Source organism: Takifugu flavidus, chromosome 5 (assembly GCF_003711565.1).
Source record: "Takifugu flavidus isolate HTHZ2018 chromosome 5, ASM371156v2, whole genome shotgun sequence".
Classification (NCBI taxonomy): Eukaryota; Metazoa; Chordata; class Actinopteri; order Tetraodontiformes; family Tetraodontidae; genus Takifugu; species Takifugu flavidus.
Genome location: NC_079524.1, coordinates 5,659,357 through 5,682,472, shown reverse-complemented (window position 1 = coordinate 5,682,472; position 23,116 = coordinate 5,659,357). Strand labels below are relative to the sequence as shown.

The window sequence follows — 23,116 nt, the reverse complement described above, 5'->3', positions numbered from 1 at the left end:
CACCACACACACACACAGGAGATGAAGAGAGTACAGAAAACAACTTTGTGTGTGTTAAGTGGGTGGGAGGGCCGAGGCCTTCTTATAAAATCCTCCACCGAGTGGAAAAATCCCCGTTTTTATTTAGCTTATAAATGCTGAAGTTGACCGTGGTGAGATTCTGCATGGCGACAGAATAAAAACAGCTCGAGACGGTCAAATAAATAAAAGAAAAATCTGATTTTTCTCCCGGGGTATTATGTGAGCAGCAGCTCCAGCTGGCAGGTAAAGAAGATTTACTGAGTTTCTAAGTGTCTGTCAGATGTGGGGGCAGTAAAAAATAAAAAAGAGAGCAAATTGCTTTTTGGACCACGCGCTAGCTTATTATGTTGCATTAAGGCCAATATCTGGAGGAGTTATTCCTGGAAGCAGAGGGGTCAACATTCTTGGCCGCGGCTGTAGATTTTAGCGAATGCTGTCCAAAGCTGTGGAGCGACTCAGAATCATGAGCTGTCACCTTCCACCGCGGCTGCACAAGCATGACAGCACCGAGCGCTTGCAGATCCCATCACGAGGGCTGACTCACAGCAGCGACGCTGCAGAAAAACATCCCACAGCTCCTCCAAACATGACGCGGTTCCCACGAGGACAGCACGACGAGGGGAGCAGGATCACCTGACCCAGATAAATAAGTACACGCGCAGATAAATCAGGACATTTTACATGACACAGACATTTTAGTCATAAAAAAAAAAAAGATTTAATCACACACAGTGCATGATTCCAGTCGCTTCCTGTGGCGACGGCCCCCACAACGGGACAACCGTGCACGTTCACCACTGGAATGATTTACAACTCAATCTGGACTGTTTGACACGTGCACAGATAAACAAACGCAGCCTCCGTTTCTCGTAAATAGCTGCAGGTATTTTTAAAGATTGTGGTAGTTTTTCTGCACTTCTCCATTACAGTTTGCACTTCTTTTTTTACAGTAACAGCTGGCAAATTGAACAAAGGGGGGGGGGGGGGTTATAGGTCAGTGTTGCGATCTCTTTTAGCAAAGTGCCACCAGGCGCAGTAACAAAAACAACATAACAAAACAGTGTTTACTCTCTTGCAAGTGGACCCAGATTACTGCATAAAAAGGTCCGTAAATAGTGGTTGTTGTTCCCTTTAAATACATCCCACAACCACACCAGTGTAATAACCAGCAACAATCGCACGACTGAATGTTCACGCCTGAGTTCACAATAATGTGTGTTACCATTGACACAATATTAAATCTATGCAATCAAAATGCTTACAGTGGTTACAGCGACCTCAGTCTTAGTTCCTAAAGTAAATAAAATCCCCTCAGAGGTGAGATCATTAATGGACGAGCTCTACGTGCACGAGGAGCAGATGATGTCATAGATGAGGCACCAAACACTAAACCACAATGACATTTGTTGCAAGAATGGTTGACTAAAAGTGAGCCTAGCGGACAATAATTAATGTCGTGCAAAGGACTTTGGCCAAAGCAGTTTTCTTTTTAAATGACCCGTTAGGCCAAGTTTGTCTTAATAGAACAAAGAAATCCTGGCGTGACCTCGGGAAGCCTTTCGTGACTCACTTGGTTTGGACGTTAGCTAGCTGTGCCTTGCATTGTGTTGCATTGCATCCATTACCTTAGTAAGAGTGACGGATGTGTTGATTAGTTGGTGTGATTGTGTGTCACACCAGAGCTTGAACTGATAAAACGTGAGCTAAATTGAAGCAGATCACACCCAGTACTGATTCTTCTGCAACGTTGGAGTGCTGGGATGAAGAACTTGGGAGGATGAGGAAGGGAAGCCATTCCTCCAAGAACTTATTTGCACGTTAGAATCAGCCGTGCGGCGGGCGTAGCCCCAGTCAGGCGTCAGTGACCGATCCAGCACCGGGCCACCGTTGGATGTGCGGGTCAAGGGCGTGACCGTCACCGTGGGAACTGCTGGGCTCCTCTGAGCTTGTCCTTGGTAGGCCTGGCTGCTCTGAAGGCCAGTGGAGTCCGGGTCCTTTGGTGTAGCCGTGTTCTGTTTCCGCTGCCTGTGGTGTCGCAGAAAGACGACCAGGACCACGAAGATGATGACGAGCAGCAGCAGAGCCAGGAGGGGCAGGATGACCAGGAGGGGGTTGGAGGGCTTCTGAGGGTACGACTCCACACGGACGGGTGTGTTTCTGAAGGGATGCTCCTCAGTTCGGTGCGTCGGTTTGCCGAGGGTTGTGCTGAAGACGCTGGTCCTGTTGGCGTTTCCCCAGCGGCTCTGTCCCTTGAACTTCTGCTGGTTCTTGCTCGTTTGCTGGGTTGGATGGGAAGCAGTAGTCAGAGCTGGGAAGGTCGTTCCACTCCTGGATTCCTGGAGTGGTGTCTGAGACTCTGGTGCTGTAGCTGAGACGGGACTCTTTGTAGTCAAAGAAAGTTCTGGGTCGTATGGAACGACGGTGAAGTGGAGCTCCCCTCCAGCGGGTGGCACGGTGTCGGCCTTCAGCAGAAACGAGAACGAATCATTGAGTTCTCGGACTTCCGTCAGGTTGGCGCTCAGCTCCAGGCCCACCTCCTCCCGCACCACCTCCTGAAAGGTGAAAGACTGAACTGGCACAGATGTGTGGGACACGCCTGGTTTAGGCCGAACCACCTTGCCATACTTAGGATGGGTCTTGATCTCAAAGACGGGGTCGCTGCCACAGATCTTTGCGAGCGCTGAAGCATTCAGGAAGCTGGTCGCCAGTTTGACAGTGATCCCATTGGGAATCCTGACACCTTCTCCCACTTGGATCAGGGGCGCTACAGTGACGTTAAGCACCTGTCCAGTCAGATTAGCCTCTGAGGTGAAGGCGGTGAACTCAAAGCTATCTTCAGCGGAGGCCACAGAGGTCATATGATAGGAGAGCTTTCCAGACTTCAGATCCTCCTCTTCAAACTCTTTGACCTCCAAATTCTCCTTCAAGACTTTTCCAAAGAGCGGGGGCCTGGTGATAAGATAACGGATGCTGACGTTTTTCCCATTGGACTGGGCTGCGAGGTGATCCTGGCTCAGAGAAATGAAGGTCTTGCCTTGTTCCAGCCACAACCGTGAGTGGTTAACCAGAGAAATGGTGATTTCCGTCACTTCCAGGTTAAACAGTTTGTACAGCGGTTTGTGATGACCATCTGTAACACTGAAGTAGAACACCCCTGAGCCGGTGCTTCCATCGTGGATGAAATAGATACTTCCATTATTGATCTGGGCTTGTGTGAACGCCTCTATCGACTCGTTCCATCTTCCCTCAAGAGCCAGGAAGCCATTGTTTGGTTTGCTGATGACAGAGAAGCGAATGTCCTCCGGAGGGTCGTCCAGGTCTTCCACATGGAGATCCTCAGGTTTGAGAGCGACTGTGTCTCCTTGCACCACCCTCAGACCTGGAGATTTGGTCCTCAGCAGAGGCGGCTGATCGTTCACAGGCAGGATTGTTATGTTGAACCGCTCCTCCACCACGTTGCTGCCTTCGTGAGGGCGCTGCGCCGTTTTGCCCTTCGGATTGATCCAAGCGCTGAATATGAAAGAGTCCCGGGTCGTCTCTGAATTGTCGTGCAGGTAGGTGATGCCGTACTTATTAACGATGAACTGAGAGAAGTTGGGTTTCTCCTTAGTGAGGTTCCTTTCCCCCACCACTATGACGCCATGCTGAGGCAGAGACAGCACCTGGAACCAGACCTCGTGGGAGCTCCGCTCAGGCGTCGGCAGCTTGGACATCAGGTTGGATGCGTCTAGTTTGGATTCGTCAATGACGACGCTTTCCCCTTCTGTTACCACGGCACCTGTTACCCAGCAAACATCAATCAAGCTCTACGTGTGAATCGGCGAGGCGGCAGAGCGCTGCTAGCATAGCTGACATCAGGTTCATACCTGTGTTTGCAAGCAGGACGGTGTTGTGTTCAGGTCCAGTGTTCTCATAGGAAATGTCCACTCTGAAGGTCTGACTGTCCAGAGACGCAGGCGCTGATGTCACATGGAAGGTCAGGGAGTCCATGGCTTCCCACCCAACGGACTCAATGGGACTTTGAACATACACCACCTCTTTTCTGTTCACCTGAGGCACAAACAGGAAATAGATCCTCACTCTAACCTGGCGCCCGTTTTGTGTTCCAATGATACATTAGACACAAAACGATTCGAAAATATTCCCACTGTGCGTGTGCCAGAGAAGCACGCTGAGGATGTTCTCACCATGTCTTGTGTGAAAGTGGAAATGTCTGATGTGGAATTGTCGGGCCGCCTCATCGCCAGACGGCCCAGCTTTGGTTGGCGAATCACGTTGAACGTAATGACCCTGTTTGAGGAGTTGCTGAAGTCGTTCGTCACCGCTAGTAAATCCTCACTGGTGAGGGTTGTCGAAGACCCTTAAAAGAAGCGAGATGGAATTAATTAAATAGATGATAAAGCGGCTGCCAACCTTAATTTTCCAGCTGGTTCTTAGTTTGCGATCAACAAGCTGCTGAGCGGCGGGATGAGGCCATTGAAGTCTCCCATCAACGCTGGCGTCTTACATCGCTGCTAAAGAGCTGCGTACAGTTCAAAAAGAAGGGGAAAAAATAAAATCTGCTCACTGGGAATGACACAGAAATCCTGTCAGCAGGGGAAAACAACTGAGAGCTTCTGTTCTGCTTGACATGAACTGTCGTGGATCTCCGACAATGCCGGGAATCGGGAAGGCAATGAAGGAGAGAGGACGAGGGGCTGATGCACAGTGAAATTCATTCATCACTTGTCACGAGCACTCCCACCACCTTCGGCTGTCTCCCACGGGAAATTTCCATCCGGAGGAAGAGAGGGAGACGCGCGTCTCTCATCTCCTGCCGATGTGTGCTGACCGGCTCCGTATCGGCACCGGCTGGTTTTCAGCAAACAACACGAAAGATTTAGAGAAACCAGGTGAACCGGAGGAGACTGAGGATGCTGCAGTGTGTTAGAAGTGCTAGCGTTGCCGTAGCGCTTTGCACACGTGCAACCACGAACCCAAGACTTTAGAGCTCGATTCATAAGGGTGCGATTCCTTTTGAGTCAGAGGATCTTCAAACTTAACGGTCATAGGAAAAACAGGCGGGTGGTCGACACGTCTATTTTAACCCTGAGACAGGGTTTTTACCCTGAGACAGGGTTTTTATGCGTCCCTTCATGTTGGTTTTTTTATAGCAAATTGTAAAAAAACCCCAATTGTTATATTTTATAGAAGCAATAATAAAGACTGTCAGACTGCAAATGGCCTTTCTAAGGAGACTAAAATGTAAATGTTGCATAGTTGGAAGCTTCGCATCTTAAAAACAAGAACATGCTCCACATCAGAAAAAGGGGTTTGATGGGTTCAAACAGAAAAAAAAACATCCTCAGTACGAGCGGTCCCCCCCCCACTTTATTACCAGTGACAGCTATTATCACGCCAGCGCTCACCCCCACCCCTCTGCCCCGCCTGGCACTGGGCACAAGCAGCGCTGCCTCGGACTGACAGAGCATTTGGAGCCCCCGCTCTGCCTGTGGCTGGGAAGCTCAGCAGAGCGCGCCAGCTGGCAGCTTGCCCCCCGTAACCATCCCTTCCATCCAAATCTGAGCCGGACTGGGGGAAATCGCATAACCCACCCCACGCACAGATGACATCATCTTGTTTTACCACCATACAAATTCACTGTACATCAAAATCTGGCTTTTCTGGTATTTGGTTTGGTTTTTGGTTTAATCAATGAGCAGTTCCTGGAAAAGTGCTGAAATACTCAACTACAGAGACCGTGGACAGGTCTAATCAGCTTCTAGCAGGCTAATGAAGTCAATATTGAAGGCAGGGGCAATTAAAAATGCATTGTTCCATCATTTTTACAGTCTTACACTTGAGGATGTATCAGCAGGAGGATTTACCTGGAAACACCTTAAGTGGACGGTTTCGCTCTAAACTGACAACTAAAGCCTGGGCGGTGATGCTGAAGATCTGCCTGGGAGTGAAGTTCACGCCGTCGTTGACTTGGAAGTTGAATCCACCAGACATGGCACCTGCAAATTCAATGAGCGTGATTACAAAAGGCTGGGGTTGATCCCAGGAACTCAATGTGCGGGCAGGTTTATACCTTTGTGAACAAACAGCAGCTGTCCTCTTTCTATGTGGGCCTGGGTAAAGTTGAGCACGGCTGCCATGGGGGCACTCTTCAGGGCGAGGTGCCCGTTGCTTGGTGGGGTCACCATGAAGTGCAGCTCCTCCGGTGGCGAGTCCAGATCGTGCGCCTGTAGATCCTCTGGCCTGATCTCTGTCACCGAGGACACCCAAACCTGGACAGGAAGAACAGATTCAATCTGTAATCTCAGAAACTTCGCACATTAAGTATTAAGTAGACTAAATATAGCACAAAGCAAGTGGAAACACAGTAGGAGTGTTTGTGAGGGACAGTTAAGATGATTCTTTAATGTGAAGGGAGCATGAATCTGGCCAAGAGGCCATCAGAACCAGGTCTGGGTAGCAGCACCGAGCTTCTGCATGGGAGCAGATGGGATTGAAACTATGTGTGTGACAATCTTGAGGTGTGTGACAAAAGGGGAAGGATCTGAAAAGATTACTGCAACCACATCTGGGTGGGGCCTGCAGAGGGGGAGAGGGAGAAAAGGCCCGAATTTACCCTCTGGTGATCGCTGAGGACAGGTGACACCAGAGTCGTCACAAAAAGGGTCACTGACGTACAAAAAACACAATCAGTGACCCACACACACACCAGGAATGAGCTTCTATCCAGGTCAACAGGTGCATAACATGCCAGCCGTGGAGGCACCAAGTACTGCAGGGATGCAGAGCTTCGAGACGGATAAACACAGAGATGCTAACGGCCTGATTAACTGCCCCTTCTTATTTAAAATAAATTAGGGCTCAATCCATGCTGATTAAACTTTCAGGCTGCAGCTGAACCTCCTTGTGCTGATTAATATTCACCAATTTAAGTTTAACTTCCTGTCAAAGTTGCCTAAGTTTGTGTGACGTCATGAGCTATGAGGACAGCCTGTTGCGCTACTGATGTTTTCAAGAACTGAGTCTTTGGGGATTACGATAAAACCACGATGTTCTGTCCTGTTGGTCAAGCTCACATTTTCCACACCATCATGTTATTGCTTTTGTTTTATTTATGTCACTGTTGCTCATTAAAACAGCTGAATAAAACACAGCTTTCACAACCGAGGTTCTTTCCCAATTAGCCGCTTTAAACCACATCTAGCCACTGAACACATCGCCCCAGCGCCGCAGGAGTGTTGATATGGTTGATACGCCTCAGCGAATCACTCATTTTACAGGAAGTCACAGCCGGACCGGTCCCGTGAGACTTCAGTGTGACTCACTGCATGGGAAAAAAAGACTAATTACATCAAACTGCACAAATTCAGAGCAAAGACCAGAACAAGCTGCTCATCAGGCTCTTTTTCATGCGTTCCTGTGTGGGCGCCTGCACAAAATAGAGATAGTTGTCATCTGGGGATATAATTCAAAGCACACCTTAAAAAATGCACGCGCACACACACACACACACACACACATATGTGAAGGACTATCTTGCACTGCTGCCTGTGAGCGTCTGACTGGAGCTGAGCGAAGTGCAGGGACAGAGAGCCACCTGCTGGAACTATGGTAACCTTCACTTTCACCTGAAGATAATGTTGGTTTGAAGATGGAGCTCATAAATGGGTCAGTTTTCAGTCATCGCTCAAACAATAATTCCCTTTAAACATAACCATCCACTTTAGACTTAAAAAGAATAATAAAGTGGGTAAGAAATTGTCCTCAAGGTGCTGGATTCTTGAGGAATTTCAAGCATTTGGAGAAAAGCTGCACAGACAATAGAGACCTAAACTTCTTAACCCCCCCAACCCCTCCTTGTCAAATAGGGGACAGAGTTTAAACAGGATTAAACTGAAGCTGTGAGCTCACAGTAAGTGCTGTTTCCATCATGTCACTCCACACTTGGATGCTGTAAAAAGGGGCTAAATCATGGCGGCGTTCTGTGGTGTGTCACTTTAAGTCCTGGGGTCTTTTTTAAAAATGCTTTTGCGATCATGAGAGGACTTTGAGATCATTTGAAGTCAACCCAAACCATAAAACGGCAGCACCCTGCTCATACAAATCCCAGCAGCGTCAACAGACTTACGAATAGGAACTTTTTAAATTTCACTTTATTCTTAGCTGCAGCTAAATCTGGGACCCTTCCAAATGAAGGCCAGCCCCTCGCCGCCGGCCCCCGGGCCCTCCTCCACATAACTAGCATAGTTCCCCCCACCCAGCCGGCCCTGGCAACTTGCAACAATCCCTGCACACAAGTCCACTGACAGAACGCTACAGCAGAGGCCTACCTGCAACCAAAAAAGGGGTTTAAATATAGCGCAGCAGTGCCGACTCACCCTGAGGACCCTGTTGGCTGTAATAAGAGGGGGCTCGTCGTTGACAGCTGTAACCTGGACGTGCACCGTCTGGCCGGCGCTGTGCTTCCTCAGGCCCGTGTCGTTGGCCCCCACGGTGAAGTTGTCGGTCGCGGTTTCACTGCCGTCGTGGACGTAGTAGATGAACTCGTGCTCCACCTGGTAATAAAGGAGCGGGAAGATTAATGATTATTACAATTATTAACCTCCGAAGACCTTTCGGGCAAAAACAACCGGATTTTCAGATCAGGTGTAAGATTTTTTTTTTTAAAGCTATTTCTTCCTCACTGGAGACTTCCTCTCCCTCCTCCAGGATAAATCCCTCACCTGTCTCCTGGTGAACGAGGTTATGGAGACGCCGGGATGTCGGGAGTGCTCAACGTGACCGTGCTGCGGGGGCTCAATCACGCTGTACAGGAAGTTGATTCCAGAGAAGTGTGGGCTGGTGACGCTCAGCACGTCTTGGGTCAGCGCCCTGGAGGCGCCCTCTTTCACAGTGATATTGGTGACTCGCAGTGGGATGAGGCAGGGGATGATGTCAACAGACATCCGAATGTCACGGACGTGAGTGACCCCGTTGGTGGCGTGGAGGACGAAAGCGTCACTGGCTTTATTTGGCTCTGCCTGCACGTACTGGATGTTCCCGCCGTTGATGTCCTCTTGGGTAAATGTCGTGACGCCGGACGTTTTGGTTCCGATGTAGCGCTCTTTGTCAAAGCGCCGCAGGAACCCGTGAGGCGGCGCCACCGTGACTGTGAACACGATCTCAGAAGGCAGGTTATCTTCGTGAGTGACCTGCAACGATTGCGTAATACTGAGTGGTAAAATCCGGAACCCTGCTGAGGTTTTTTTTATTTGTTTGTGACTTAAATGAAGGATTTTAGAATTTGCTGTTTATTATATCATGTAAGCTCTATATTCAGACACTCTCAGGCAACATCAAATGCTGTACTTTAAATATCTATACTTAAATTAAACACACCTGCATTATATAAACCGGTCAAATAATTATTCTGACACCCAAAAGCTCATGAGGAATTAGCATTAGCATTAGAGGAAATGATCGTTTGGGCTCACACCATTTTGTTTTCCCATTTGAGGTTTCTTGAGCCCTTTTTGTCAGCTAGGTCACCATTTTTGTGTCATTTTATCACATTATAATTGTCATTTTGCAGCATTCTAACATCAGGATTTTGAACATTTTTGAACAAAACTGTGTATTAAAAGATTGTCTCTGATCAATCAAAGGTTCTTTAAAAAGATATAATGTTGTTTCAATAAATATGTAATGCTTGAATATTTACGATGCGCTCACCTCTAACACGGACTCGTCGATTTTGACTGGCTTCCCTTCTTCCACCAGTATGGTGCCGTGATGGTGCAGGATGGGCGGCCTCTGGTGACTCTCCAGGAAGACCTTCACGCTGATTCGCACCGTCAGTTGAAGATCTTTAGCTCTGACTGTCAAATTGAAATAATCTGCCAGGTGGCTGCTGTCATCATGCTGATAAGAGATCAGACCCTCTTTCAAGTCAGACTGAGTAAAGGAATCCACGTTTGACCGGTTGCAGCGAAGTTCTCCATATTTAGGGCCCTCGACCAGACTGAACCCCACTTCCTGATCATCTCTGATATCCAAATTTGATTCCAGGCTAAAATTACTGCTGTGAATGGTCACCGACTGGCCTTTCTGAACCAGGAGCCCGGTGTTGTTAGCGACCTTCAGGAATGGTTCTCGAGCACTGATGTCCAACAGGCTGGAGATGAAGTGTTTTCCATCGGAAACAAAGAGAACGAAGCGGCCGGTGCTCGCACCTTTGTGGATGAACAGGACGCGCTTTTCTTCCAAATCCTTCTGCTGGAACTGGAACAACCTGTGGGTGGTGTCGTTTACCAGCACCAAGTCTCCCATCGGGATCCCTCGTCGGGTGTAGATCAATTGACTGTCATCAAAATCGGAGTCCGGGTCGTGATAACGTAAATCCTCGATAGTGAGCAACTTCTGTCCGTCTTGCACGACGTGGAAAACTTTATCTATAACACGTACTGGCTTTTGGTCGTTGATTAACCGAACGGATATGTTGAAGGTTCCTGCTTTGGTGCCAACGTCGTGGTCTGTAATGGACGATCGGAACCCCTCAGTGATGGAGGCTATGAAGGCAAAGCTGTCCTGAGTCGCCTCACTATCATCGTGGATATACATTATGCGTTCCTCCAGTACATCCTGATTACTGAACGTTAGAATGTTGCTGTAGCTGGCGTTGGAATTCGAGTGGCTAATGCGTGCTAGCTTCCCATGTTTTGGGCTGCTCGTTACTGTGTAGTGCATGTCTTTTGTGCTCAAAGTCTCTGCAAACAGTTTGTCTTTGGTGATGAGTTTGCTCTCTCCTTCCAGGACGGAGAGGCCACGGTTCCTCAGAAACACGCTGTTAGCATCAGCTTTAATGGAGAACTGAAAATCGTAGTTTTGCGACTGCGCGTGTTTGGAAAGCAGCTGAAATTTGAACCTGTCGGTTGTGTTTTCGTGAGGTCGGTCCACGAGCTCGTAGTGGACTTTGGAATTTGTTAAATCTCTCTGGCTGAAGGTGGAGTTCTTCCCCAGGACCGTGGCGCCGAGCAGAAGTTTTCCTTTCTTTGGTATCGTGAGAACTCGATAAAAAAGGTCGTCCTCAGAGAGGCTCACACCTTCCGTTGTAGCATAAAGACAGTCCGAGTCCAGTGTGACCTTACGAATCTTATCCAGCTCTAAGACGACATTTCGCACTAAATGGTACCTGACCCACTTCACGGTGATGGGAAACAGCACTTCCGTGGTTGCTCTTCCAGCCACAGTCACGTTGAACTTGACCTGATCCGCGGCACTGGATGTCTGGATTTCCTGAAAAGTGCTAACGTACCTCAGGCGCTCTTTTTCCAGGAGCCTCTGGGAAAAGGAATCCGTCGGTCTCCATTCCCCGCTCGAGTGAAGTCTCTGGAGCTCTCCGTACTGAGGGGCTTCGCTCATATCGTAGCGAATGTCCACAGCCTGCCTGATGGCGTTGGTCTGCACGGCCAGCTGGTTTGAGCCGATTAAAACAGACTCCCCCTGGATGATGTCGATGCCCGTGTTGTTGGCAACCTTATACTCCAGCGCTACAGCCATGACCCTCAGGACAACAGTGTTGCTGACCTTTTCCCCGTCACTAACCCTCAGAACAATCCTGGAGTTCCAGACCCCTGTGTGAACATAGAACACCCTCAGTTCTTCCAAATCCACGTAGGAGAAGGAGGCGACCGCCGCTCCAGGACTATTTTCCAATTCTAAATAGCCGGCGTTTACGTTCAGGTTACCGAGCACGGAGAAGACGAGGTCCGTGTGGTTGCTGTCAATGTCCGTGGCCTTCAGGACGTCCGTAGTGAGACGCTTTTTGGTGTTTTCCAACAGGACGAACAGATTTCCTTCAGGGAGGCTCAGTTCAGGCGCATCGTTGGTGGGCGACACGGTAATGTTATAGCGGTACAATCTTTTCTCCTTCAGGTAATCGGGAACTTCCCTCCTGCTGCTGGAATAAATGGAAAATATGAAGAAGTCCTCCGGCTCCTCTGATCCGCCGTGGATATACATGACTCGACCATGCCAGAGATCCAACATGCTGAAAGTGTTCTGCTCTTGATCTGGATCCACGTCTAGTCTCACCTGACCATGAACTGGCTGCTCCACAACTTTGAACATGATCTGAGACTGTCGGATGCCAAGTTTCTTGAAATCCAAATGCACCTTGACGTGTTTGGCTTCGAGAGACGCCCGACCGCCTTCCTGGACCACGAGATTTCTGAGCTGAATAAAATCTGTCCCGTACCTTCTGTCCAAGCCTCTGGCGAGGGTGGAGACCTGGAGTGATGGTGTTGTTGTCATGATATGAAGGAGGGAACCTGGAGGAGTTTTTGGACTCACGGTCGTCGCTGGTTCGGGTTCTTTCTCTGGCTCGCAACCGACCGAAAGATCCCTGGTGACTATGGCGTTGGAGAGACCCATCTTCACTCTGTTGATTTGGATGTTCCTCAGACATCCTTTGAAAGAACCGCCTCTCACGCGCTTTCCGGAAACAGAGAGTAGACCCACTTTTTTGACTTCCGCTCTGGTGCTATCGTCAACGCCGCCCACAAAAAGGTAACCTCTGAGCTGGAAGCCCTTGGGACGAGCCCTGAGGCTGTTCTTCACGACCTCTCCGTCCACAGTCAGCACCAAGTTTTTAGAACTGAAACTCAGCTTAATGAAATGCCACTTTCCATCGCTGACAAAGGTGAGCGAGCGCAGCTCAGTTCTGGTTCCACCCTTACCGATTATAGCCACTGGTAAGCCTTCCCGGATCTCCACGGCAACAAAGTCCCCTTCCCTGGCCGAGTTGAACAGGATTATTCCCTCTTTGGCCGATGTGTGCACAACACACTCGAACACGGCTTCCTGCTGGGCATTCCAAGTCGGAAGTGACATGTAAGCTCTGGAACTGAAGAAGCTGATGGGGTCCTCCTCCGTGGCCAGGAACTGAGGGCTGCACCCCAGAGACACCTCGTACACCTTCTTGAACCCAGCATAGGGCCTGAGTGACGAAAGCACGTCGTGCTCATTGAACACCACTTCGTCCATGCAACCTCGAAAGCCAGTGGGGTCTCGAGGGAGGTAAACTCGGTCCAAGCCTCCGGATCCTCCAACAAAGAGGCCATCGGAGATGTGAAGATCATACCGGGAGCTCGGCATTGTCAGACTGGCGTGAGAGTTCTTGTCCACGGTCAGAGTGAGGTTTTGATGCGTGTGGCGAACCTCCGCCGTGTGCCAGGCCAGGTCATTTAGCTGGGTACTTTTCTCCGAATGTAACACTTGTTCCCCTGATCCAAGGTCCAGTTTCAGCTAAGGAAAGGAAACAAAATATTAGGAGTCACCAGAAGGAGCCTTGCACTTGTGTAGCTGAAGTGTTCTTTAACTAGAATGGAAATCATCAGCTCAGACTGAGGCAACCTGATCCGACTCTGGCACCATCAACAGTCACTTTGACCAAACAGCGTTTTTGTTCTGCCGGTTCAAACTGACGTTATGATAAAGCAACGCCGGATTTAGGTGCCGTCGCCTGCAGCACAGCCCTCCGAGCATCGTGTCACAGTCCCGGCTGATGGTGCGTTTAGGCGACAAGCGCGTCGAAGCGCGCTCCTCCGTCCCTGCTACTGAAGCGCGCGATTGTGGAGCAAAAACATTGTTGGTGAAGACACAGGGAATAACAACCCCAACCTGAGAGGAACCTGCGGGGCTTTATTAGCTGTAGATCTTTACAGAACCACTTACTTTGTGTGAACAAATGTAGAACAGTGCGACAGATTCGTCAGTTTATGTTTCAGTGGTGAGCACAAAGCAATCTGCAAGCCACTGCCTGTCATTTGTTTAATTTTACCTCTGGAAAATGACCTTCTACGAGATAATAACACATTTACACAGGGGAATACAGGCACAAAGATGAGTGTGTGTATGCTGGAACACGTGCTGGAGCCACAGATGTACCCACCTGCAGGCGACCAGCGTGGAGCTCCAGAAGTAAGTGGTCAGTCTGGCCGGCAGCGAGAAACAGCAGGCCGTTGGTGCTGGAGGTCCGGAAGCGAACGCGGAGCGTGTTACGCTCGGATGACTCAGCTGCCTTGAGCTGTACAAAGCCGTCGCCATAGAAGGAAGCTGAGAAAAGAGACATTAGATGGGGGTTTTCCCCAATTAAAAAAACAATAAGAAGAGTATCATCAAAGGCTTTAGAGTCTTATAAGGATGAAGTCTGTGATTTACACTAATTTAATGTCAGGTCGTGGTGTGAAAACAAAGCAGAGCATCAGCAAACAGTAAAATCAGCCACTGGTGCTCTAAATATAGCCAACATATGACATTTACATATATAATAGGCTAATTATCATGTCCTTGAGAAAGAGAGCAATGTCCCTGCAAGTAGGATCTCTCTCTCTCTCTTTCTCACACACACACACACACACACACACACACAAATTACACCTCAGAGTTAAAAGAATGCCTGTGAAACTCTCTTAATCTTCCAGCTTTCAAGGTGTCCAAAAGATGTCTGTACTTGAGGCACTGGAACACGATGATTTACATACATCCAAGTGAGCCAAAGGTATAATTATGACACATTAAAGCTTTTCCTGCAGTAGTAATAACCACTTTAAACTTAGAACAAAAAAAAAACCCTCCTTCCCACAGATCAGATGGCAGGTAGGCATTTCTCCTGTGTTGTAGCTCTCAAAGAAAGTTGTGTGTGTGTTGTGTAGAACCGTGGAAACGGCATAAATAAAACCTAAAGCCGTCTGACGTGAATGCCACAACAGCTGTGTACAAACTGAGGAAGTAAATGTGGAGGTGGGCACAAAAGAATCAGACGTGCTCGGGCCTGCTCGGCACTGACAGGAACCATCAACCTGAACATGAAAGGCTCTGACATTACTGGAGGTCCTGTGTTCGGGGGCGGCGGCGCGGCGGCGAGCAGGCCCAGCTGTTTCTTCGCCCGCACCTTCCGGCCCACTCACATTACCCTGTAATCTGGACTAACGTGCTCTGATTTCTCATCTGCGCCTCTGTGCCCCAGCACCACCAGTCCAAGTTTTTAATGAGCTCCAGAATCCCACGCACAGCCAAACGTTGACACACACACACCCGTCTCCGCGGAGACGCGCGTCCAATTCTGCGTCTGATTTATTTGTCGTTCATTAGCCGGGGCAAGAGCGCGACTGCAGCTAACGGTGCAGTGACTCACTGAAGAGGACAGATGTGGTTGATACGACTTAACGCATACTTTTTAAAGGGTTAATGCACTAATGGGAGCTTTGCTACCCCAAATCCAATCAGTGTGGATGGGGCAGCATAAACTATGATCATAAACCCAGCAAAGCGTGCTAATAAACCTTTGGCTAAATGCATTAAAGAATATAACATCCACACAAATCAAAAATAATATGAACGTATAATAACTAATATAGCAACAAATGGCACCACACGCACATACAGCAAAGGACACATGTATGTGGATTTGTTTAAAAATGAGGGGAAACGCGATGTTTTATGTGTGAGCAGTTCGTCCACGCTGTCAAGACACTTAATCGTCAAGTTTCGTCAGCATAAGTAGCGGACAAGAGTCTGCTTGTGGTGATTTCTGGACCCACGCTGATTATTTTTCATCGTGCGTCACCCATATTTACAACCCAATCCATGTAACAGGCACTCTTCGTACCCATTATTTCCATTCCTCCAGCTGCCTCTGCATACTTAAGAGGGTAGAGAGATTTTGTACGACCAGCCAGCAGCAATGAGCTGACATTTCTTGGTTAAATTTACCAGGATGGACATGCACGCCTAATTGTAAGTGTTGACGTCACTATAATGTGAGGGGGGCTAAAAACAAGATGGTCATCCTCAGAGTTCTATTTAAGACACGTTTTGTTTAACATTCTGAGTTGTGGGATTTTTAGCCCAAGGCAGTAGTGACACCATTAAGAGTCCACCTTTAACAGAGGACGGGGGGGGTTGGAGGCTAATCTATGTCTGCAGGGTTAGTGGGTTGCTGTCTTGGGGACCTTCTATTGTGAGATTTAACAACAGTGAAGCCAGTGACCTTTAAGCAAACACACAGTCACGGTTACTGCAATTTGAGGGGTGAGAGCGGGTCTCTGCTCGTGAAATTCAAACGCACGTCACTTTTTCTGTGAAAGACGAGAGAGCACACATGAAACGCACGGACGAGATCTTTTCGATCAAATTTCCGCAATCTGCAGTCAGGATGTCATTATTCTGACCTCGCAGTCGTTTCTGGATGACGTGACCTGAAGCAAAGCCACAATGTGTACTGTAGATATCTTCAGTGAAGGATAGGCTGAGGGCGATTCACGGTAAAGTGGCTTCTGATTAACCGAGGGGCAAAGCTTGGATGAACTGAACACAATGACACATGCGCGGGATGAAGTGAAGCAGAGAGGCCAGCACGTACATGGAGACAATGCACATCTAACAACTTTCTACCTTGGATCCTCCTGTCTGCTCCCATGATGTCAGCTGAGAGTGCTGCTGTCACAGTCAGATAGTTCTTCCGCTGCAGTGGGCAGCACAGTCCTATTTCTGCTGCTGCAGCCTCGCTTTTGCAGCCCGAAAACCGCCTTCCCGTGCACCGTGCACGCAAACTCTGCTGTCCCCCATTGGCAGCATTAGTACCCTCATTACTGACAATAACGCCAGCATGTGCATGGGGAGCTTTACCGTTTCCAGACAGGAGGGGGGCGCTTCACTAGGTAAACACTTGAGGACACTTGTTCAAAACCCAAGAAAACTGAGGGGTGGCTGTAAAAATAACTTATATATATATAAGATATATATAAAAAATATATATATATATGTCATGTATTTGTCATGTAAAACTTGAGGTTTGTTCGAAGGGCAAACTAGGACAAAAAAGTTACCTCCGTAGACGAGCTGGAGCAGGAGCGACCACCAGAGCAGACCGCCGAGCCACAACTTCTCCTGGGTACGTTTCACAGCGGGCTCCATCTTTCGCTCTTCCCCCGGGAGGAAACTCTGGCTTTAACCCGAGCGCTTACATATTTACCGGCCTGTTGTTGTTTCTTCGCGCTTTGTTGCCGCCACACGGTGAATGTTGATCCCCAAAGCGGCGAACGCGCGTCCGGAGCGGCGGAGCGGCGCCCGGGAATGAACCGACGGACTCCCGGAGGTTGTTAGGCTCCGCCCCCAGCGGCTCGCGCGTGTATGGGTGTGCGCGTGAGCCCCAGTTTTCAAAATAATAGTCATAGATCTTGTTCGGATTACCTGCTCAACTCTGGCTTTTGGGATTAAATAGACAGGAACAGGTTTGGAATCTGGTCGTTTCTGCGGGGGGGAATCATGTTTAAATCCGATCCAGAAGTGAAATCAGATTGACGTCAAATGTGACTCCAGCTGGATGCTCCCGTCAAAACACTCATCCTGACGTCAGATCTCCCGCGTTTATTACAGATCACGTGGTCATCAGCCTGCGACGGGATTATTCCAGGCCTCTGGCTGTAGGCTGCCAGCACCGCTGCCTGCACCATGGTTACCCTGGCAACCACAGTCAACATTTCAGCTTTAGTCATTTACATTAGGAAAATTGAGATGTTCATATGACACATGTTTGTGTTCATGTTATCAACACATATCTAATAAATCAGATTGTCCATTTATCTGTCCGTCCATGTGTCAGGCTGATATCAGTGAGAAATTGTTGCAGGACACATAATTATGGAGTCAGACCATGAGTATTCAAGTAAAATATAATTATTTCCAAATAGATAAAGATAGAAACAGAGGCCCCGTTATGAACATATTAACTGTTATGGATGAAGGAGGTTCAGTTTCCTCCACTCCAGTTTGATGCAGCTGTAGATGGGATGGTAGTAGCGCCTATCTGCTGACATCAGATCAGTCACAATGTCCATGTGATTCAGGCCGGGCAGCAAGTAGAGCGACACCTTGACATCCAGACCGCTGAGAAGCGCCGAGAACTTACAGGAGGACTGGACCGGAACGACGAAATCGCTGCTCCCGTGAAGCAAAGCGAACGGAGGCAATCTGGAGGAAAAGAGCCCGACCACGTCACCAGGTTCACAGACGCTGCTGCTACATGGAGGCTGACCATGGGCCCGCCTGCTCCCGCTGTCTCACCTGCTCAGTTTCTCCTGGCCGACCTCCTTCAGGACGTGCGTGGGTGAGTAGTACGGGAAGTTCTCCACTCCGTTCATGGCTTTGTGCATGGTGGAGACATACTCCACCGCTCGCTTCCGCTCGTGCTCGTAATGCTCCAGGATGTTGTAGACGCCGCTCAGCCCTGTCCCAGAACCGAATGCATATATTTGGGTGGACGTATTCTGACGCGGTGATGGTGGACTGCACAGCGACCCTTACCGATGACTCCTCTCACGGACTCCGCCACCTCTCTCTGCACGCCAGCCTCCATGAGAAGCTCCTCTCTCTCATCAGCCAGAAACAGCGCGGTCAAAGCGCATAAATGGGCACCTGCCGAATGACCAATCAGCACTATTTTATCCTGTTAAGAGACAAGGAGCGGGACACGGGGCGCTTCAAGGTCAGACGCTGGCGTCAGAAATATTCAGACTTGGCCGCAGTGCAGCCTGAAAGCGGTTTAAAGTTTCCGTACTTTGTCAAAGTTGAACTTCGCTCCGCTCTCGCGTGCCCAGACCAAGCAATCGGCGATATCTTGGACCATCCCTAATACGTTCCCCTGGCGATCGGAAGAAACCATCAAAGTCAATTTAGTCAATTTACCGTCCATCTGCCTCCAGGAGTAGGGATATGGACTTCATATTCCAGTCGTCCCTGCTGATTATTCCGAGGCTGCTGGCTGGTTCTCACCTGTGGGTAGGTGCAGTAATCAGGGCAGACGACCACTGCGCTCAGCTCTTCAGACATCTGCCTGGCCAGCAAACAGTAAATGGATCTTTCTCCAGAGCCCCAGGCGCCTCCATAGATGAAGACCACCAGAGGCGGAGGCCCATCGTTCAACCTGCTCACGTTGGGAGGGAAGTACAGGTCCAGTTTCTGGCCCCGGCGGCCAAATGTGATGCCCTTCAAAGTGTCCACAGCATCAGGGCTTTTAGCATTTATGCACATTGCGGTAAACCAATCAAAAACACTTTTCGGTCAGTGTTGACACACCTTTTCATAATGCTTTTTGTTTTCGTCAGTCTCGTACCAGGACTTCAACTGGAAGTAAAGTCTCCCGTACTGGAGATATTTGAGACGTTCCAGCACGGCTTTGGTCATACAATAGATCCGTCTGTGGAACGGAACAGAAACAAAGCAGTTACGACGGTGACAGTCTAAATTCAACGGCAGCTTTAGGAATTACCTGGGTTTTAACGCTTCTATGTACTTCTTATATCCCGGTTTGTTTGGCCAGCCGTAAATGCACTGAACAGTCATTGAGACAGAATATGGAACAGCCACCAACAGGAGACCCACAGCTACAGGTAGCACCACTGGACTTTTTAAAACAGACCTCAATTTTTTTTTAAAAGAAAGACGATAATAAATCATACACGAAATATATTCATATTTAGAGTTATGAGAGATCGTTGAACGTGAGATACACTTACATGTAGCTGATCAGTATAGCTTACCTACAAAATTTGAAAGAATAATTGTTAGAAAATATATGCCGATGTCCATATCTTTCAGCCTTTAGATTATCCACCTAACAATTCTTTATATAATTTAACGCTTGGGACAAATATATATATATACATTTAATCAATAAAATGAATTTATTGTAAAACCGAATAAAAACTTCGTTGCGTAAACACAATGGCGCCATCTAGTGGTGTCATCTATAATAATACTGAGAAGATGTTTTTACTCCCTAAACAGAATGAATATTACGTCTCTCCCCTAATGAAAAATAATTAAATGGAAGTAAAAGCACTGCAAATTCTTTGATTAAAATATTTTAGGATTATCTTCAAATAAAAGGAATCAGGTGATCATGTCGGCTAAATTAGCTTACAGACATGCAAAGCTGCATCATTGCACTAGTAAGCTGTATTTGTTTTTTGCAGTAAATTAGATCAAAACTAGAGCCACAACAAACAAAAAAATCCATCGCAAGAACAGAAGACATTATGCTGCCAAATTAAGCTCTGCAGCCTTGTCTTGTTAATGTACCACAAAGGTCAGCAAAGCGCAGGAAATCAACGTAAACGTAATGACATGTACGTTCAACAGAAGATCCTTGTGTCCGAGCTGTGCTGTCGTTTATCGTTAAAATCCTTCCCTTATTCGAAAAAAGTGGTAATAAGAACAGAGCACTACTTCAAGATCAAAGAGCTGCGATAAACCAGCGTCGACCTGACACACGCGAATATAAAGCAGATTCTGAGAAATTAAATCACCACCAGCTTCCGACTTGGTGTTAAGTTAACACTTCCGGTTCGGTCTATGCCAATTTGTAGAACATTGTTGCGTGTGTACATTTGTTTCCAGTTGATCGACCATTGCTTTAATTTCACATTGTTATTAAGATGAGCTGTGCAAAGACAAAACCACGCAAATCCTTTTTTTTTGGATCGCATTCATAGCGTATGCGGAAGCGATGAGGGATTGTCCTCTTGTCACGGTCACTTCTCTCTGGTCTGCGAACCCGGAAATGCCTGTTCCTCAACGTCGAATATGACAACACACACACTCAAACTCAAGGTTTATGAATCCTAACCATTTCTGCACATTTGTCTCTAAATGTATTAAGATGACTACAAAACATTGCATTTTAGCAGCTTGTATAAAAAAACTTTTAATTTAAATCTTATCCAGAATAAGAACGTGGAAAAACAAATACTGTAATATTTAACTGTTAATGCAAAGATAAGGGTGTTACTTACGACGGTGTTAGTGCCACAAAAAATAATTAGAAGAACATTAGGAGAACATTAATAAAAGTTACTGAAAGCAGCACTACCTGCACATGACCAGCAGGGGGAGTTACCACGCTGTCATTTACATTCTAGATGAGCCTCATTCAATCACACTGATTAGGGAGGGAATGGACTATAAACGTGTAATTTTGGGCAGGCAATGTTTGTGCACAGCCCTGATCATACAATACATCACATTAGCTACAGGGGTATTCAACAACGCATCCTTCTATTTCCTGCCGATGCTTGTTACCATTGAGAGAATCTACTCGTGTAAAAAGGCTCAGAAAGGCTTCATGTTTGTGGGTAGAGTCACAGAGGAAGCGCGTGAACATGCAGCGCTTCATTACCTGATTAAAACTGGATGTTTGACCTTTGTCTAATGTCCTATACCAACGCGCTTTACTAACACGATTTACAACAAAGACTTCTCTGTGGATTAAAAGAGTGCAGCACAGCAGCGGGCAGATGTTTCCTCGGCCACGATCATGGAAAACCTTTGACTCAACATCATAAAACCAGTGAAAGGAGAACAGTGTAGGAGAGCTGACCATCCTGAGGGTTATTATGCTTGGCCACCCAGGGACAGTCTCAGGAGTGGGTGCCTGAGCATCATCTACCGTGCAGGGAGGCCCAGGTGCTGCACTGGTGTCAGACTGGAAACAGAACCTTAAATGCAAAGTCAGACCAGCAGCTGGCAGGACCTTTTAAAGAGCTGTGGCCAGAGGAATGTAGCCCAGAGGGATGTGTTAAGATTAGTAAAACACAGATGCGAAGCTACGGGAATTCTGTGCGTAAAAAGGAATTTTCTGCTGAAGGAGTGAAGAATGATCGGACGTGGGTCCGAATCCTGGGATGAGTCCCGGTGCAGCTCCACATTCCGCTGGTGGTTCTGTGGACATTCAGCAGAGCAGAGTTTGCAGAGCACACTGGCAATGTTTGCTTTTCCTCAGCACAAACACGGGGCCTCAAACAAAAATGAAGATTTGTGTTGCTCTTCAGAACTATGCAGATTGTCTGTGTGTTCAGCTTTATGCAAATGAGCTTTTCAAAGAGCAAAAATGTCAACTTTACCTACCAGGTGTGGCTGTTTGGACTCGTGTTTACTGATGTAAACAAGTAAACATTGGATGGTTCCTTCCTCTAATCTGACCCAGCCCTGTGAGCCCCTCGCTGGTGCGTGGCATTGAACCAGAACCAGAACCTAAACGGCTTTCTTTCCTGTCCATTATGCCCTACAACCCCCATCTCGGAACCGTGGAGGGATCAGGCCTCCGGTGAGCTCAGAGACAGAGGCATCTTTCACGGAGACTCCACAAGCACATCGGGTCCAGAAAGAACCTCCCTTTGATAGCAGGGAACCATGGAAACTGGCACCAGTGGCAAGAAACGGTTTCTAGGAATTCTTGTGCCTGGAATCACATCCGAGCTGCAGCGGCAGCGTTGGAAGGCACTTGGAGAGCAGCACAGGTTTTTCAGGGGGGGCCCCTGGTTGATTGGAGAGAAACAGAGCGGTTATTCTTGTCAGACCCTCAGGATGAATGCTAACAAGTCCGCGAGCATTCTTAAGAAAGAAAGGAGCGACACATTCAATCAGGAAACTGACCCAGCAAATCCATCACACACACTGCTGGAAACGTTCAAGGTGCACCAGAGCCCGGAGTCCAGTCCGGGCTCTGGGTCCAGCCCGGCTTCTTATGGTGCAGCGCAGCTGAGGAGGATCTGGGTCACATGTTGAGCAGTTCACTTTAGCTTCTTCCTAATGAAAGCAGCTTCTTCAATTATCCTTCACACCTTTAGAAAATGGAATTATTAACTTCTCGGTGTATTATTAACATGTTATCTCACAAATCTGGGAGATATTTTTAACAACACTGGAGTGCGTGTGTGTGTGTGTGTGTGTGTGTGTTGTGTGTGTGTGTGTGTGTTGTGTGTGTGTGTGTGTGTGTGCTCCTTCTCCGTGACACTTTTGTCTTAATATAGTCCGAGGTCAAGTTTCAGTGCGTCACGCCTCCATCATGAACTGACTGAGTCAACAGAACGTTAGAATTCTTCTTCCTGAGCGAAGTGAGTGGGCGAAAATCACATGTCTATTGTGTATTTGCACACACGTGCACGGATACGCTGCACGATGGCGCCGAGCAGTCAGGCCAGAATCATCTGATCTGGCAGCCATTTTTCCCACTCATGCGGACTCATCCGCGAGGCTTGAAGCTGTGCACAGGTGC

The 23,116-nt window shown here is 48.0% G+C and overlaps 2 protein-coding genes and 1 long non-coding RNA gene across 5 annotated transcripts; all 3 read right to left on the bottom strand.

Moving 5' to 3' along the window:
• Positions 1-328: 328 nt before the first annotated feature.
• cspg4ba (chondroitin sulfate proteoglycan 4ba) lies at positions 329-17,621 on the bottom strand. The gene is made up of 10 exons (XM_057033035.1): positions 16,890-17,621; positions 13,952-14,115; positions 9,733-13,305; positions 8,745-9,212; positions 8,400-8,576; positions 6,095-6,293; positions 5,889-6,020; positions 4,209-4,381; positions 3,888-4,071; positions 329-3,799 (listed from the first exon to the last, which is right to left on the bottom strand). Exons 1-10 carry the CDS (start codon positions 16,975-16,977, stop codon positions 1,740-1,742), a joined length of 7,218 nt encoding a protein of 2,405 aa, XP_056889015.1. The 5' UTR covers positions 16,978-17,621; the 3' UTR covers positions 329-1,739.
• Positions 17,622-17,717: 96 nt separating this feature from the next.
• si:dkey-193c22.1 (uncharacterized protein LOC567837 homolog) lies at positions 17,718-20,391 on the bottom strand. 3 transcript variants are annotated; one of them, XM_057033046.1, is made up of 9 exons: positions 20,290-20,391; positions 19,578-19,601; positions 19,331-19,480; positions 19,138-19,258; positions 18,835-19,047; positions 18,620-18,703; positions 18,367-18,508; positions 18,127-18,289; positions 17,718-18,033 (listed from the first exon to the last, which is right to left on the bottom strand). In XM_057033046.1, coding segments are annotated over exons 2-9 (1,113 nt in total). In that variant the 5' UTR covers positions 19,580-19,601; positions 20,290-20,391; the 3' UTR covers positions 17,718-17,795. The 3 variants fall into 3 exon arrangements, with proteins under 3 accessions (XP_056889026.1, XP_056889027.1, XP_056889025.1); XM_057033047.1 differs by having other exon boundaries at positions 20,143-20,352; XM_057033045.1 differs by having other exon boundaries at positions 20,194-20,351.
• A 288-nt stretch (positions 20,392-20,679) lies between these two features.
• Positions 20,680-22,738, bottom strand: LOC130525840 (uncharacterized). Its single transcript, XR_008950600.1, has 3 exons — positions 22,495-22,738; positions 21,967-22,376; positions 20,680-21,855 (listed from the first exon to the last, which is right to left on the bottom strand). It is a non-coding gene; the product is annotated as an uncharacterized LOC130525840 (long non-coding RNA).
• Positions 22,739-23,116: the final 378 nt, after the last annotated feature.